Genomic DNA, 16,987 nt, shown 5'->3' with positions numbered 1-16,987 from the left:
TCACCCTACTACACTGGGGACCGGTCAGCTCCTAAAGGTAGGATAACTAGCTAGACCAGCTCCAGTTAGCTCTGACCTCTGCGCTAATGCCTGTCCCTTTTGTCTTCTGACTTACAGGGTTATGGAGCCATATAGAAAGCAGATAAGGCAGGTTCTACATAAAATGGGATCAAGTCTCATAGGGTGTAGAATGTTGGTGGTAGCGAAACCTTCCATACCATGCTGTCCAAACCTGACTCATGGGCAACATCCCTGACTTCCCCCCTTTCCCGGATACTTCCAGTAATAAGGGACACAGCCCCTCACATGTTGCTTCTTCAGCAAGCTCGTCACCTGCATGGATATTCTGGTCCAAGCCCCAAGACTCTCTTACCTGACAACTGAATCTTATAGGTCTTCCTGTCATCACTCTTGTCCTGCTGCAAACTCCATGATCTATTCTCCACATAGCAGTAGGTGATCTTTTAAAATGTAATCAGGCCAAGTTATTCTCAGGCTTAAAATCCTCTAAGGTATCCCCACCAGTTAAAATCTAAATCCAAATTCTGAGCATGGCCTTCAGGCCCAAAGACCTGGACTCCAGCCTTCATGCTGAGCCCTGGTCCTTAGTGCTCTGCACCAACCACAAGGATCCTCTCACTGCTCCCATTTCATGACCTTTGCTCTCTCCCCAGGCTCCCCTCCCGTCTTTGTGGTACGTTCCCTCATTGTCAGGTCAATGCTCCAACATCATCTCCTCAGACCACCCTAACTAAAACATTTCTCATTGCGGTGGCTTCTCTTTTTGCGGAGCACGGGCTCAGCAGTTGTGGGTTGCGGGCTCTAGAGCGCAGGCTCACTAGTTGTGGCGCACGGTCTTAGTTGCTCCGCGGCATGTGGGATCTTCCCAGACCAGGGATAGAACCCGTCTCCCCTGCATTGGCAGGCAGATTCTTAACCGCTGCACCACCAGGGAAGTCCCAGATATTATTTCTTTTGGTAAGAGTTTGGAATATAAAGGAAGGAGAAAGGTAAGATATAAATTGGGGAGATTAACAGAGTTCAGGGAAGACCTCTTGAGTGAACAAAATCCTGTAAAGAAAGGAAAAAGGGTCATATACTTAGATACAGGGCTTAGTGTTAGGGAAGAGAAGGTAGATGTTGAGATAGGAGCACAAAACAGATGATAAGGATGAGAAGAGAGATGGGTATTTTGATAAAGAGAAGGTCTTCCAGTGCCACCTTGTTAGATCAGCCCATGGCCCCCACTTGTTGAGAGCTTGTGAGTACCTCTTTCTCACTACGCCACATGGGGCTGATAATTCCAACTTTCTGAACTGATACAGTTTGATAAGCACTGCCAGGGCTAAGGACAGAGCTCTGTAGAGGTGTAAGAAAGCCTCTCCAAGTGGCCACTGACCACCAGTGAATCGAGCCGCCATTCATGCAACACAGTCATTAAGAATCTCGGGGCTGGAGGCACCTGAAAGGCCATCTGGCCCAAGGTCACCTGCATTCCGTCCACAGCATCTCCAGCAGGGAGTTACATACAAGCTGCATTTGAACAGCATCCCATCTGGTATCTTGCAAGCCAGACCTTTCTTTCTCAGGTTAGATTCTTCAGCACAGGAATTCTCCCACTGATCTTCCATAGACTTGAAATTGCCATTTTCAATCACTCCTTAGGCTTAACAGACTGAAGGATTCTTTTAAACCACAAATACATAACCTGGGAATGGAGATGCTGGTGATGCCTTTTCTGTAAGAGTCCTTGTCAGTCACAAAGGCTGACTCCAAGGAGGGGTAAATCTAACGTGCGGTGGGAGGGCTGCAGATGTTAACATCTGAGCATGCTTAACACCAAGGGATGTTAAAGAGCGTAAGACACTGCTACAGAAGCCAACGTGCAAGCACAGGGTATTCAGAGGAAGGGAAATATTGAAGTCATGTTCATCCTTTGTCTTATTCTGGCCCCAGGTGGGCACTGGGGTGTGCCACCATCTAAAGAGGAGCCCAGGCCTGAGCATTCACTCCTTGCCCTCATGTAAACGAGGACATTTCAATTACTGGCAATGAGGTAGTCCATTGAATCCATTTAAATGGACCCAGCCAGAGGTTCATGGATCTGGTTTAAGCTAGGATAGCGGAAGGTATTCTCAGTCTACCTGAGGATAAGACTTCCAACCAGCCACGTAACCCTACCACAATCCAAATGGAGCCCAGCCCAGCCCAGCCCAGCCCAGCACTCTCTGAGTTCAGCTAACTCTGAACTTTGTTTTTCCTCATCTGTGAAATACCTCACCTGTTAGAATGCAGGGAGCTAGAGTAGAGGGTGGGTGGGTCTTCCCACTTCTAAATTCCATGATAGTAGCTCAGCTACAAGATCCCCCCGGAGACTCAAGAGATCACAGCAAGGAGGCAGGTAGGAAAGGAGCAACGGCAGCTCCAGAATTTCAACCTATGGCAGACCTGGGGCCCATCTGTTTGGAGGTTTGACAATCTGGAGAGCTTGTCACATAGTTCCATCTGCATGGCAAGCAGCGGTTCTTACTTTGCATAAGCATTGGTGGGAGTTAAGGGAGGTTGACAAGCTCCCTGCAAACAACCCTTGTGCCATTTTGGGAAATAGGTCCTGGCGGATGATGTGGCCATTCCCCCAGCTCTCACTCGGGGCAATCTCCATACCCTGCATTCAGCTTTAGGAAACGGAAAAGCTCAGCAGTGGCATTTGAGTATTGTCACCACCATCAGAAGATGATCCTTTTTCATCAGGAAACTTTGGTTATCACTAATTTTCTCTTCTGCCTGAGTGTATGATGTGAGTTGGTTAAGATTTGGCCAAGAGAAGCATAAAAGAGAGACTAGAAAATTTGTTAAAAATAAAAAGGTGATAAAAGTTTTAAAAAATCCTTTTCTTAATTCAAAGATGAAATATGGCTGTTAATGGAAAACGAATTGGTCTACTCCGGCCATAAATACTTTATGTTTATGTTAATCACACTAGCGTTAATACCAAACACTGTGCATCTATTAATAGCAGTTTTCATCTTCATAGTGCTTTACCGACAACTAATTAATTAAACAAACCTATTTTAACTGGTTGCCATGGTAGCAGAGATGCACAGAAATGGTTGCATCCATCAAATTCATTCTTAGCTCCTGAAATATAATTCAGTTTGGGCAATAAGTTATCATTATGCAGCACTATAATGTGTTTAGAACGATAATTACTATGTTAGTAATGAAAAGATTTGCGAGTACACATAAATACATGCAGTAGCAAATATTTATAAAGATAATTTTTATGCTTGTTACCTATAAAATCTTTTCCTCCACTCAATCTGGTAGCCAAAACATGACAATTTCATCTGTAATTATTACTCTGTTTATACCTTATCTACTGTGTTTGCTCTTCAGTACCCATCCTGAGAAGATGGTCATCCAGATGAAAGAGGCTTCCAAAAATTTGCCGCTGAATAAACAGTGAGGAGAGGAGTTGCGGGGCAGGGCGGGGAGATGACAGTTGCCATCTTCAAGTGTCTGAAGGCTATTGGAGTGGAAGAGGAATGGGAGTGGTGGCTTGACCGCTGGTGTCCAGACCAGCGTGAATGGCTGAAGCTACAGGGAGGCATGTGTGACCTGCGGCCCCACGGCACAGGGGTTACCTGGGATGCTCTGGAGTCAGGCTGGGCCTAAATCCAGACCCCGTCCTTGCTGCGGTGGGGTTAGCTGCTCTGAGCCACGGGCCTGCTGCACGGGGTCGTGTGGGGATTCCCAGCTAATGCACGGAGGCCTCTGCCTAGCACAGAGTACACAGAGCATGAGTGTTAGCTCTTTATTAGTGGAGGATTTTTACCTGAAGTTTGTTAAAAATAGAATGGGCTGCTTTGTGAAGCAATGACTCACTTCTCTGTCAACCGGAAGTAATGAAGCAGAACCTGGATGGCCACCTGTTAAAACTGCTGTATAAGGGCTTCCTGCCTTGAGGGTAAGGTTGAAATAGATGATTTCCAGGTCCACGATTCCATGAATTTGGGGAGGAGGGGAAGGAGGAAGGACTTTTATTTTCATCCTTCAACCTTTGCTTTACTGGATTCTTACTATAATGTAATACTTGGGTGAACTAGGTTTGTGACATAGTGTTATTGGTAAAATGGTATTATATGGAGCAAACTGTTCTCTTTCAGATTTTCGTCCTGAGCTAGCCTTAATTCTAAGAAAGACACTCACTAATTTGACTGTTTAGTCTCTGCCAAGTTTTCCTCCGAGACCCTTTAGGTCCTTTTCAAATGGAGATTTTTTTTCCAACTAGTTTCCCTAAGTCTGTGGCTCACTATGTTCTAAAATTACGTCACTTCCCTTATTATCCAGAATGTCATCTGTCTATAGTCACATTTCTCTAAATATTTGTACCTATCTTTACCTTGTCCTTTAACTCCTCATCAGTGAGCAGGCAATGAACCAGCCTAGGTTTGTTTTTTTTTTAACGTCTCAGCAAAGGTGTTTTTAATAAACACAGCCTAAGCTAAACAGCTCTGCTTCAGAGAATTCTTTCTTGACTAGAGTGGCAGCCCTGAGCTCCTGGGTGGCGGGGCTCCCAGCTCACAGTCTTAGACCTGGAAGGTTTTCTGTTCTGATTCAAATGCAGCCTTGTTAATTCTGGTGAGGTCTGTGCTCAGAGCATCTGATGACGGTGCCTCCCTCCCCGCCCCACGTCTCCTCCTGCCTTGTCGACTGGGCCAGGCCTCAGCTCTCTGGGCCTGTTTCCCGATCTCAGAAATGGACACGATCTTAGTATCCACCCTGCTAGGAGGACCCCCGAGGTTCCGAGGTGAGGTTCAGTGGGCGGTAAGGTCACAGAGGGACCGGATGCGTCCTTTCTTCTTTCAGAAACAAACGCGCCTCATCGCGCTAACTGCAGACACCAGCAGCCTAGGGAGACCTGCCCGGGGGAGGTGTTTGGGGGGTGGGGAGGGTCAGGTGGACCTCGTGTTGCTGCTTCGCGTTATTGCCCTTCGTAGATGGTGGGTTTTTCACAAATTGAAGGTTTGTGGCAACCCTGCGCCGAGCAAGTTTATTGGCACCATTTTTCCAACAGCATTTGCTCACTTCCTGTCTCTGTGCCGCATTTTGGTAACTCCTGCGATACTTCAAACTTTTTCATTATTATTATTCTCTGTCATGGTGACCTGTGAGCAGTCATCTTTGATGTTCCTATTGCAAAAAGATCACGACTGGAAGACTCAGGTGACGGCTAGCATTTTTTAGCAATAAGGTTTTTTACCGTACTTGTGTTGTTTTAGACGTAATTCTGCTGCACGCTTATAGATGAGGGTACAGTGTAAACAGCTTTTATCTGCACTCTGGCGGGGCTTTCAAGAGGAATATATCATCGGTGCAGCGGAAGGGTGCTCGCAGGGCCCCCGCGGGGTCAGTGGGCAGCTCCGGCTGGTGGGCAGCAACAGCGTGCATGTACACAGACGCGTACCTCGCGGCGTCCACCCCTCCGTGCTCATCGAACACGGCAAAGTAGGCGCGGTCCACAGAGTCCGATAGGCCGAAGAGCAGGTTGAAGGCTGGGAGGCACACGTGTGGTCCTCCATCCTGCAGCGGGCATTCCGGATGGCGTGCACGGAGACCAGCCACTGCCGCTGCGGGACCCAGGAAGCCACGGGCACCTGCTTCTGCCACTGGCAGCACACTTCCCAGAGCCGGTCAAAGAGGCTCCGCGCCAGGCCCGCAGCGTCCAGCAGGCTCACAGGGGCCTCCTCCTCCTCATCGCCATCCTCCTCCTCCTCCGGCAACTTCCTGAACTCAGGAAGGTCCGTCTGCAGCAGCCAGGCAGGCAGCGAGTGGCGGCCAGCGCTCCTGCTGCTTAGGAAGCCCACGGCCAGCTCAGCCAGCTCGCCTTCCACCTCCTCCTGGATCAGCATCGACCCTCGGACCTTCCATGGCAAAGGGCTCTCCGGGCCCAGCGGGGCTGGGAAGTCGCGGAGGAGCGCGTCCAGGAGGCTGGGGTTCTCCTCTGCCTTCTGGCTGTTCTGCTGTGGGGTTCCCGAGGCCATGCCCAGAGCATCCCCGGGGGCTGCTGCCAGGTCGTTGGTCTTCATTCTGCCACTCGGCCGCCCGGCGCCCGCTAGCCGCTCCCCCCAGCCTAGGTTTTTAACAGTGTGGACTTCTTTCTCGTTTTTCTTACTTTCTCTCTAACAACACCGTATGGTGACAGCTCTGGCCCAGCTGCTAAACGTCTGCCCAGAGCCGCTGAAGTCCACACAGTTACAGGCTTGTTTGTGGGACCTCGTGTCAGGTCCATCCCAACCACTCATGAGACTGCTACTCCGGGGAGTGTGGTTGTCACTATGACAACAGGCTGAGAAGACCAGGGATAGACTGAGAACTTTACAGCGAGGCTGAGAGGGAGCCCAGGGAAAAGGAAAGAGAAAATAAATCCTAGGGAGGTCACCAAGGCAAGGGTGCAGGGCTGGGTGTAAGCAGTACAGGGTAGAAAGGAGACAGAAGGAGAAGGAGAGCAAGAAAGAAGAGGTTTAAAATCTGTCCTGATTCTCAGTTTTAAGCCCTACATCTACATAGATCCTTTAGATGCAATAGAAACCCTACTCCTTAGAAGAAATAAAAATTAAGGTTTGAAAAACAAAATATATTCTAAAAGAGAAAAGAAAAATGTCCTTTTACGGATAACCATTCTAGAATTAATCATTTACTATAAAAGCACCATAACAGCATCAGCAATATAAACTAGTATGGGCAATTTCTATAGTAAACCAAAAAGGAGAAAAAAATTAAAGGAGAAAAAAATCTCATATCCAAAAATATGATGATTGTGTATCTCTAACTATTAAATAACTTTTAGAAATCACATAAAAAGTCTTTTTTTCTGAACAAAATGGATTTGAAGATGTCCTGTTGTTTTGTGTGTGTGTGACAACTACATGACATTTTAACCAAATGACAAAATTTGGAGCATTAAAGTAGCCCTCCTTCTTACTGATAAAAGTTTCAGAAGTTCTTTAACTGTAATATGTGCATATTCAACTTATATTCACAACGAAATGAGAGGCAAGTTCTACAGTCTGACATTAATGTTGACTATCCATCAACTACAAATTACTAGCCCTTTTTTGGAAATAGTTTTCATCTGAAAAAAATCAGTAGCAGGTTAATATAGCTTAAATTACGAAAGAAATCAACTTGGCTTTCAATTTTGTTTCTAAACATTATGTTTAACAAATAAACATAAGGGATAGATAAAACCACGTCTCATTTCTGAGGTGTGTGGGTGTGTGTTTGGGGTTAGTGTAAGAGGATGAAATGTTGATTTTTTAAAAATATTAAATTGCTCTACAAATCTTAAAAGCATTTTATTTGTAACTCACTTGACAAGTGAAGACAGTGGCTGGAGTGAAGGGCCCAGATAGAACCCACTGCCCCCAGGTTGGCCTCCTCCAGTGGTCCCCCCCCCTCAGGGGTCCAGTGGCCTGAGCATCCATCCCCAAGTCACGCTGAGTGGCAGGAAGGCCCCCCTAGAAGGTGATCATTGCTCCAAAATAGAGCAGATCATGGGATGTGTCCACCTAGGACATTTATAAAGTAAAATATTATGATGACGGTACTCAAACAAGTGTCTTTAAAGCTGTGCCAAGAATCTGTAAAGGGTTTCCCCACCTGTAAGGCAAAGAGGTCGGGTTACATCATCTCTAGTGTTCCTCCTAGTTCCCTCTATGACGCTGAGACTTTTGCTCGTGGTTTTATCTTCCACTCTTATTTAGTTAGCATACACAAAAGGCCAAAATTTTTTAAAAACTGGTAAGATCAATGCAATAGAAGAGAGTTCAAAAATAGACCCACACATATATGCTCAGTTGATTTTCAACAAGATAACTACATGAGGAAAGGGTAATCTTTTCAAGAATGGTTTTAGAACAATTGGCTATCCATGTAGGAGGAAAGGAACCTTGACCTTTAACTCATACCACATAAAAAAATTCAGTTGTAATGTAAACATAAGAGTTAAAATTATAAAACTTCTAGAAGCAAACATAGGAGAATATCTTTGTGACATTATATTAGGCAAAGGTTTCTTAGGAAACAAAAAAAAACACAAACCATAACAGAAAAAATGGCAGATTGGACTTCATTTAAATTAAAAACTCTTGCTCTTCAAAGACACTTAAGAAATTGAAAAGACAAGCCAAAAACAGGAAGAAAATTATATGTATTTACAAATACAAATACATTTATAAATATGTATTTACAAAATACCTATCTGATATAGAACTTGGATTCAGGATATATAAAGAATTCTTACAACTTAATAAAAAGAAGACAAAAAGATTCCATTTTAGAAAATGGGCAAAAGATTTAAATAGACACTTTACAAAAGAAGACATACAAATTGAAAATAAGCACATGACAGGATGCTCAATTATTATTTATCATTAAGAAATGCTAGTCAAACTACAATGAGATACCACTCTACATACACAAAAGGCCAAAATTTTTAAAAAACTGATAATATCAAGTGTTGGCAACAATGTAGAATACTGGAACGCTCAAACATTGCAGATGGGAAAGCAAAATAATATGGCCACCTTGGAAAACTGTTTTGTGTTTCAAAAAAAATAAACATACATTAACCATATGACCCAGAAATATCACTTCTGGATATTTATCCAAGAAAAAAAATATGCACTATACACAAAAACTTGAATATCGATGTTCATAACATTTTCTTTGTAATAGCCAAAAACTGGACACAACCCAAATGTCCATCACCTGGTGAATACACAAATTATATTGATATATCCATATAATGGAACACTACTAAACAACAAAGAGGAAAAACTACAGATCCATATAAAAACATGCATGAATCTATGTGAAAGCAGGCAGACGACACAAGATTTCATACTGCGTGATTACATTTATGTGGGATTCTAGAAAAGGGAAAACTACAGCGGAGAGAAAAGCGAGTTAGTAGTTGTTAGGATCCAGGGTCTGGAGGGAGGGGTTGACTGCAAAGGGGCATGGAAATTTGGGGGGGAGAAGGTGTGAAATATCTTTTTTTTTTTTTTTTTTTTTAAATTTTTGACTGTGTTGGGTCTTCGTTGCTGCGCGCGGGTTTTCTCTAGTTGGGGCGAGTGGGGGCTACTCTTCATTGCAGTGCGCTGGCTTCTCATTGTGGTGGCTTCTCTTGTTGCAGAGCACAGGCTCTAGGCGCGCAGGCTTCAGTAGTTGTGGCATGTGGGCTCAGTAGTTGTGGCTCACGGGCTCTAGAGTGCAGGCTCAGTAGTTGCGGCACACGGGCTTAGTTGCTCCGCCACATGTGGAGTCTTCCTGGACCAGGGATCGAACCTGTGTCCCCTGCATTGGCAGATGGATTCTTAACCACTGTGCCACCAGGGAAGCCCCGGTGTGAAATATCTTGATTGTAGTGGTGATTTACAGAACTCGATACATTTGCCAAAGCTCACTGAACTCTGAACTTAACAATTCTTATCACCAGTTTCAACGTGTGTGGGTTTTTCCCCACACCACTAAGCAGTTCCCCAGTGCCAGATGGGTGTCCTACAATTCAAGTCAATTCTGACACTATCTACCTGGACATAGCATCAGAGGCGACAGGTTAAGGGCTCATCCTTAAGGAACGAAAGGCAAGATTGTGTTCCTTGTGTTCTCCAACCCAGAACCTCATCTTTTTGGTTTTTTTAAGGAGGCTTCATTACATAGGCCCAGTTGATTAAGTCACTGGCAATTGGCATCAATTCAACCTCCAGCCCCTCTCCCCTTCCCAGAGGTCAAGGGGGTGGGACTGAAAATTCTAGCCCTTTAATCACAGGGTTGGTTCTCCTTGCAACTAGCCCCCACCCTCAGGTAAGGTTCTAAAGTCACGCCATCAACATAACAAAAGACGCTTCTGCTCTCACCACTTAGGAATTTCGAGATCTTCAGGAGCTCTGTGTCAGGAGCAGGAGGAAGACCAACTATATTTCTTATTATAAATCACAGTACCACAGCACTAACATTGGTGAGTTTTACAGTATGTAAACTATCCATCAATAAAGCTGATTTTGAAGGAAAGAAACCCTTTTCTCCAGGGTTCCTGACTGTGGATTTATATGAATCAATAGGGCCAAAATAGCTGGGCTCACAGAGTTCAGAAGTGAGGTGACTCGAAAAGAGCCACTCGGTCAGAATTCAGCCCCAGGAACTTGTCAACTCTTGCAGGTAATTCAGCAGATGTGTCCAGAATGAGGGTCTTTAATGGGAAATGGAGAGAGAATGGGTAGATTTCTCTCCTTTCATGAACACAGTTACAGAAATTTTCAAATGTAAGAGTTCCTAAAGCAGATATTTTGAGATGAGAGTTCTATCGGAAGTTCTCTTACCTGCTTTGTTGACAGTGTTCACCAACACTTCTCTCTGTAGAGCCACTGAAATCAAAGGAATCCCTAAACCACATGCTAGTCCCTCCCAAAATAAGGAGAGAGAATTCATTCATCTATGCATTCAGGGAACATTTGATGGGCAACTCCTCTGTGCTGGGCAATGTGCCTTGGGCAGGAGATAAAAAGGAAGTAAATAAAGAAGGTGTGGTCATCTCTGCACCTGAAGTCTAGTCTGGTCTGATTTTCTTGGGGTCACAATTCAGAACATTTACAGATTCAGCTTCTGGGATTTGCCATTATCACTAAAGCCTTGCCAGAAAGATTGTGAGGATTGTGACAATAAAGACTGCTTTTGAACACCAGGGTACTTTTACAATGTGAACGCACTCAGGCATCGGTAATTTTCATAGGTCATTTCTACTCTGGAAAAATATTATACGTGAAATGCTTATTTCAGCAAAGTAGTTTTTATATGGAATCCCCCTTCAATACAAACACTGCTTTTGAAACAATTCCTTTTCACTGGAATAATTCTGAAAAAGTAATTTGTTTTTTGAGGGAAATAGGGACTTTTCCCCAAATATTTTCAGTAATTATTTGGACGGTAAAGCATTTTCTAGTGGAGTAGGAGGATGCAGATAGGTTTTCAAGTGTGAAATAGAAAAGCAGCTATACCTATGTACCTTGGTTTTTGTTCTTGATGGTTGAGTCAGTACCTAGTACTGTACTAAAAAGCTTTATATTCTCAGAAAAATAAACCAGGGCAATCGTATGGTATTGTTAGGGAACTGTTGGCTGAAACCACTCACCTTGGCCAGGCACGATAATAACCACTTGCATGAGTTGTCTCACAATAGGAGGTCCCAATAAGGAACATGGTGCTGCCACCTAAAACCAACCTGGAGAATTCGGGAGGGGTCAAAAGGAGGGAGGAGGTGCCAGCCCATAATATGTCCTGCCGACCTCCCAGAAACCCTCATGCTGGAAACCATCTTGGCTAAGAGATGCACATACCATCAGGAAGGACACTGAGTCAGACCAAATATGGGCACAAGCAAGATGATTGGCCAGAGACAACCCCCAAAGCTAACCCCATCACCATAAAACCTGAGACTGCAAGCCGCACGCACGGCAGAGCAGTTCTACTGGGTTCCCCTACCCTGCGGCTCTCCACCTGGGTGTCCCTTCCCAACAAAATCTTTTGCTTTGTCAGTAAGTGTGTCTCCTCGGACAATTCATTTCTGGGTGTTAGTTAGACAAGAGCCCACTTCTGGGTCCCCCTTCTGGTAACAGTATCTTTGGACCAAACTTTCACTTGCCATTCAGTGCCTCCTATGTGCCAAAGCCCGTGCGAGGCCGTGCTGTCCAGCAGAACTCTGTGATGATGGAAAGGTTCTGTGACTGCACTGTCTAAATATAGTAGTCAGGCTCAGAAACTGGGTTTTAATTTAATTTAATTCTTTTACATTTAAATGGCTACATATGGCTAGTAGTTATCAAATTGGACAGGATGGGTATGAGGAATAGGTAATATGAAGTGTCCCAATATCCACAATGTGGTCGTGGTGAATTGGGCTAGGTGTAGATGGAGGATTTTTTCAGTGATTTCTGTCCACAAGGGTACCAGTCTTTCAGTCATCGCCTTCAAACATATAAATCTACAATGGAGGTGATTAAGGCTATATCCAGATGTACAATATGTAATGTATATACTTAAATGTCCATGTAAACATATGTGCACATGTATTTACAGCAAGAAAAAAATGCTTTGACTCTTTCAAGTCAAGAAAGATAAGAGGATGGTAGGTAGAATGGGGCTCTTTCTGTCTCAGGTTCCACTGAGGTGTCAATGTATTAGATATGAAAGTGTACAAAGTGAATGTGAAACAGACCTCCACCCCATGTACAGATTTTTAAGAAAATGGTCCTGAGATCCTGCTCCACAATCTTGGATCCCACAGTTAGATCAAAGCTGTAAAAAGAAGTGAGTGTAAGGAGATTGGGAGGACACGGTGACTAGAGCTGTCGCCTGGTTCTACTCCCCATTAGGGGAAGGTGGGAGGTTCTACTCTATGACCCCAAGACTCATAAAGGGACTTCAAAGACAGTCGTTGGAGAAATTTGAAGTTGTTCCCTGTAGCTGGAAAACACTGAGGATAGTGGCCTCACTCATGCCCCAGAAAGCTAATGGAGACTGTTGCTTCCCAGGAAACTCAGTGTGAGAGAGAGTTGAGTGCTCTAGGGGCAGGGCCCGAGATCCCTTGCTGTGTGGTTGGGATTAGCTTGCACTTTCAGAGTTGCTGAGCAAGGGCCATGAGTGTTCTTGTGGACCAGACGTGGGCCACGTGCAAGAGAGTTGGCCTGGGGTCTACCTTCCTGTGGTCTATCCATTGGGGTGGGCTGGAGAGTATCAGTAAAAAGAGGAGGTGTCCCAGTGGGTACTTAGGGCTGTGGAACAGGAGCAGACGTTGTCACCTACACTCTCCTTCCCACAGCACGCTTCCAGCTAAGCAGGGAAGAAGATCTGATGTCAGGTCAAGTTTGGGCTCTCCAGGACTGGGTAGTTTAATTACTGAACTGACCCTGTGTCTAGAGTGAGCTGAACAATTTCTGGGCCTGCCAAGTTTTCATTTAATGACGGTGGTTTCTCCCACCGAATGAAATGATTGTGGAGGACAGTTTTGGTTATACCAGGAATGGAACTTATTCAACATCCTGGTTCTAATGTGTATAGTCATTCCACTCGATTTTTCTTGTTATAATTTCAAGAAGCTGTGGTTGGCACTTCTTTTCTTTTGTAACAAAAAATACAGAAATTAAACACAAATTAATTAATAAACAATTTCTATCAGCCTGGAAACCTATATATTAATTAAATATCTTTTTTAGTGAATTCTAGAAGTAATTATTTTTGCAAAAAATAGTAAACAAATATTAGTAACTAGGTCAGGCGTAACAAATTAGCTTGAGACAAAGTGAGAAATTGCTAGAACATAGGTATAAACACTCTCTTCCATTCTTCTTGAAAATGATAGAATGAACGTGTTGATAAAAAGAGAAGTGATGATTGCAGGGTGTAGGGAGACAGCAGAGTAGAGAAAATGCTAACTGAAAACTTTAGAGAGCAAAAAGTTTCACGTAAAAATAACCTGACAATATTCCATTAAGAGCATCTACCTGCTCTCCTCCTACTTTTTCAACCTCCTCTGCTGGTTCTTACGCATCCCCCTAACTTCTTAGCGTTGCCTTGGACTTTCTCTTTCTCTTCCTCCACCCCTTTGGTGATCTCATCCCATTTCACGGGTGTAAATACCACTTCTATTCTAACTTCCAAATTTATAGCTCCAGCACCAACCTCTTCCCTGAATTCTGATCTCCAACTGCTTATGCAGCACTACCGTTGGGTGTCTGAAAGATGCCTGTAACTCACCATGTCCACAGCTGAGCGCTGACGTCCCCCGCCTAGTCCTGCTCCCCTGCAGATTCTTCCCAGCTCAGTTTCCCAACTCCATCTTTCAAGCGGTTCTCCCCCAAACACTTGGAGTCATCCTTGACTCTCTTTCTCTTCCACCCTCCATTGATCAGCAAATCCTGTCAGCTCAACCTTCAAAATACGACAGAATCTGAACACTTCTCACTACCTCCTTTGCTTCCACCCTGGTCTATGCCACCCTCATCTGCTTGGATTGTTGCATTAGCTTCCTAATTCACGTCCCTGTTTCCAACACCCCATACAAGGTGATCCTGGTAAAAGAGAAATCAGATCCCACTACTCCTCTGCTCAAAAGCTTCCAAAGTCAGTTAAAAGCCCAGATCCTCTCAGTGGCCTGTAAGACCCCACACACCACACCTCCTGCCGTCACCCGTCCTCCCTTGGCTCTCGGCACACTGACACACTGACATCTTTGCTGTGGCCCGAACACGCCAGGCAAGCCCTCGGGGCCTCTGCACTCACAGTTCCTCACCTGTCTGTCTGTGAGGCTGGCGCCTCACCTCCTTCAGGTCCTCACTCAGATTTCCCCTTCTCAGCGCAGCCTTCTCCAAACACCCTTTGCAACCATCCACTCCCCACACCCACACTCCTTACTCCTTGTTCCTCTTCCTTGTTTTATTTTTCTCTAAAATGCTTATCACCATATCAGGTCTTATAAATATTAACTTATCTTGCATATTTTCTGTCTTCCCAAGGTCATTAGACTGTAAGCTTCCTGAGGACAGGGATGTTTCATTTACTGCTAAAGTCAGTGAACTATACCTAGTACAATACATAGCAAATGTTCAAGAAGTATTGGTCATATGAATGAAAGAAACCTTTGTTATTTGTGTTTCTTCTTCTCCTTCTCCTTCCTCTTCTTCTTCTTCCCAGACATAGCCTAACTTATTTGGATCCTGGGGAAAAGGTGAACTGGGTCCAGCCTGTGATCTAACATTTCTGCGCATGCAGCACAGGGAGCCAATGTCACTTCCTCCTTGATCTTCCCCTGATTCTCTGCTCTTTGAAATCACCTCAGCACAGTGACCAGATTTTTGCTCTTTGCTTCTTGTCTCCCAATCCTCTTATCCATCCAGCATCCATTCAGTATTCAGTAGTCAAATGCCAGGTGAATTTTGTCCTTTCAGTTTCACCTTGGGCTACTGAAATTCAAGGACAATGTGATTTTAGATTGTTGTATATTTGAGTTGAATATTTGTTGTGTATGTAAGTTGAATAATTCTACCTTGGATAAGGGCAAATTTCAACTCAACAATTATTCACTGAGTCTTTACTATGGACCAAGAACAGTGCTAGAAGCTAGGAATTTGACAATAAATAAGCTAACGTTCTCCACTCTAATATACCAGTTATTTGTATACAACTGATAAATGATTAATGTGTTAAGAGGTCTTCTAATTGAAAATACTGTAGAGGTTAGAGTTGTTTGTGTATTTCAAATAAAAACTTAAAAAATGCATGTTTTAAGACTCTTGGATTGTTTGAGAATTCAGGTAAAAACGAGGAGTGAACCATAGAATGCAATGAAAAATTTTCTTTTTCTCTTTTGACATGAAATAACTGGCATCTATGAAATGATAAAATTCACAACAATATTAATAAAGATGAATTTAAGAGCACTTAATGTTAATCATTGCCTAAATAACTTGAAATGTCCCCATATCCTACGGCTCACATATGAAAGAAACTTGAGACGTCTTCCTAAATTTGACAACACAGTAAAATTGTACATGTTATTTTCAATAATGAATGTGAGACAGGAACTTTTCTAAAGTGTCAATTAAAAAAACCAAACAACTTTTGATCAACTATGCTGGAGAAAAGACTTTTTATTCTACCCATCAGAAATGATGTTACAGAGTTATTCTACCACTTCACACTCATTAGAACGGCTATAAAATCAAAATACAGGCAATAACCAGTGTTGGTTAGGATGTGGAGAAATTGGAACCCTCATACATTGCTGATGGGAATACAAGATGGTGCAGCCACTGCGAGGCACAGTTTGGCAATAAAATTAAACAGAGTTACATACGACCCACGAATTCTACCCAAGAGAAATGAGAATATAACATCCACACAAAAACTCGCACAGGAGTGTTTATAGCAGGAGTATTCATAAAAGCCAAAAAGTAGAAACAACACAAATATGCATCAGCTGATGAATGGGTAGTGGAATATTATTTGGCAACAAAAGGAATGAAGTTCTGATATATGCTGGTCCCAGATGAGCACTGAAAACATTAGGCTAAGTGAAAGAAATCAGTCACAAGAAGACCACATAGTGTATGATTTCATTTATATGAAAAGTCCAGAATAGGCAAGTCCATAGAGACAGAAAGTAGATTAGTGGTTGTTTGGGGCTGAGGGGGTTAGAAAGAAAAGAGCAGTGACTGCTAAGAATATAGTGTTTCTTTTTGGCGTGATAATATTTTTATAAAATGCACAACTCTGTGAATATACTAAAACCCATTGAATTGTACAGTTTAAATGGGTGAGTTGTGCGGTGTATAAGTTATATCTCAATAAAGCTGTTAAAAAAAGTCATTCCAAAGAGATGATCAAAAGTATGCAGCCAAAACACATGGGGGAAAAGTACTGTAAAGGTATTTTAGGAAGTTAATTAATAAAATATGTGATTTTTCTGGACTTGGTGGTGTGTTGGTAACTTGTCAACTTTTAGAAATTTGTATTAAAGTTTTTTTTCCATTCTAAATAAATATTCACTCTTGTACAAAAAAAAAACCAAAACAAAGAAAAAAAAATTCCACAATCTGGTTCTTCAAACTGGCCTTCAGAAATAGTGGGGATTAACTGTATGCATGAATCATGCATGAGAGAATTTCCATTTCCTTTTCATTTCTTCTTTTGACCGCTGGTACCTAATGTCTTGCCTAAATTATCTTTTCTCTTTCCACAACACAACACAGGGCTCATGGCAGAGTTCGGGGAGGCATATGGCACTGGATAAATACAGACCAGCCCATACCTCTTTAGGAGTGGTTGCTCCTCCCTGGCCGGTGTGCCTCCTCCCTACTTTTACAAGGTGGATGTCTGTGTATTCTGACACCGAACTTGAGCACAACTGTGATCTTTTGAGCTGGGTGCC

At 43.5% G+C, this 16,987-nt stretch overlaps 2 protein-coding genes across 2 annotated transcripts in view; one reads left to right on the top strand and one right to left on the bottom strand.

Annotated features, from left to right (window-relative positions):
* PSD3 (pleckstrin and Sec7 domain containing 3) overlaps positions 1-16,987 on the top strand; it is a 550,392-nt gene that overhangs the window by 48,920 nt on the left and 484,485 nt on the right. The gene's annotated exons all lie outside the window — the stretch shown is intronic.
* Positions 5,332-6,097, bottom strand: LOC118888050 (protein phosphatase 1F-like). Its single transcript, XM_036839024.1, is given in 2 exon segments — positions 5,332-5,573; positions 5,576-6,097. Coding segments are annotated over 2 exon segments (756 nt in total). The 5' UTR covers positions 6,090-6,097.

The sequence above is a fragment of the Balaenoptera musculus genome, chromosome 21 (genome assembly GCF_009873245.2).
Source record: "Balaenoptera musculus isolate JJ_BM4_2016_0621 chromosome 21, mBalMus1.pri.v3, whole genome shotgun sequence".
Classification (NCBI taxonomy): Eukaryota; Metazoa; Chordata; class Mammalia; order Artiodactyla; family Balaenopteridae; genus Balaenoptera; species Balaenoptera musculus.
The sequence above is the reverse complement of the archived record's forward strand: the minus strand, read 5'-3'. Positions and strand labels throughout refer to the sequence as shown.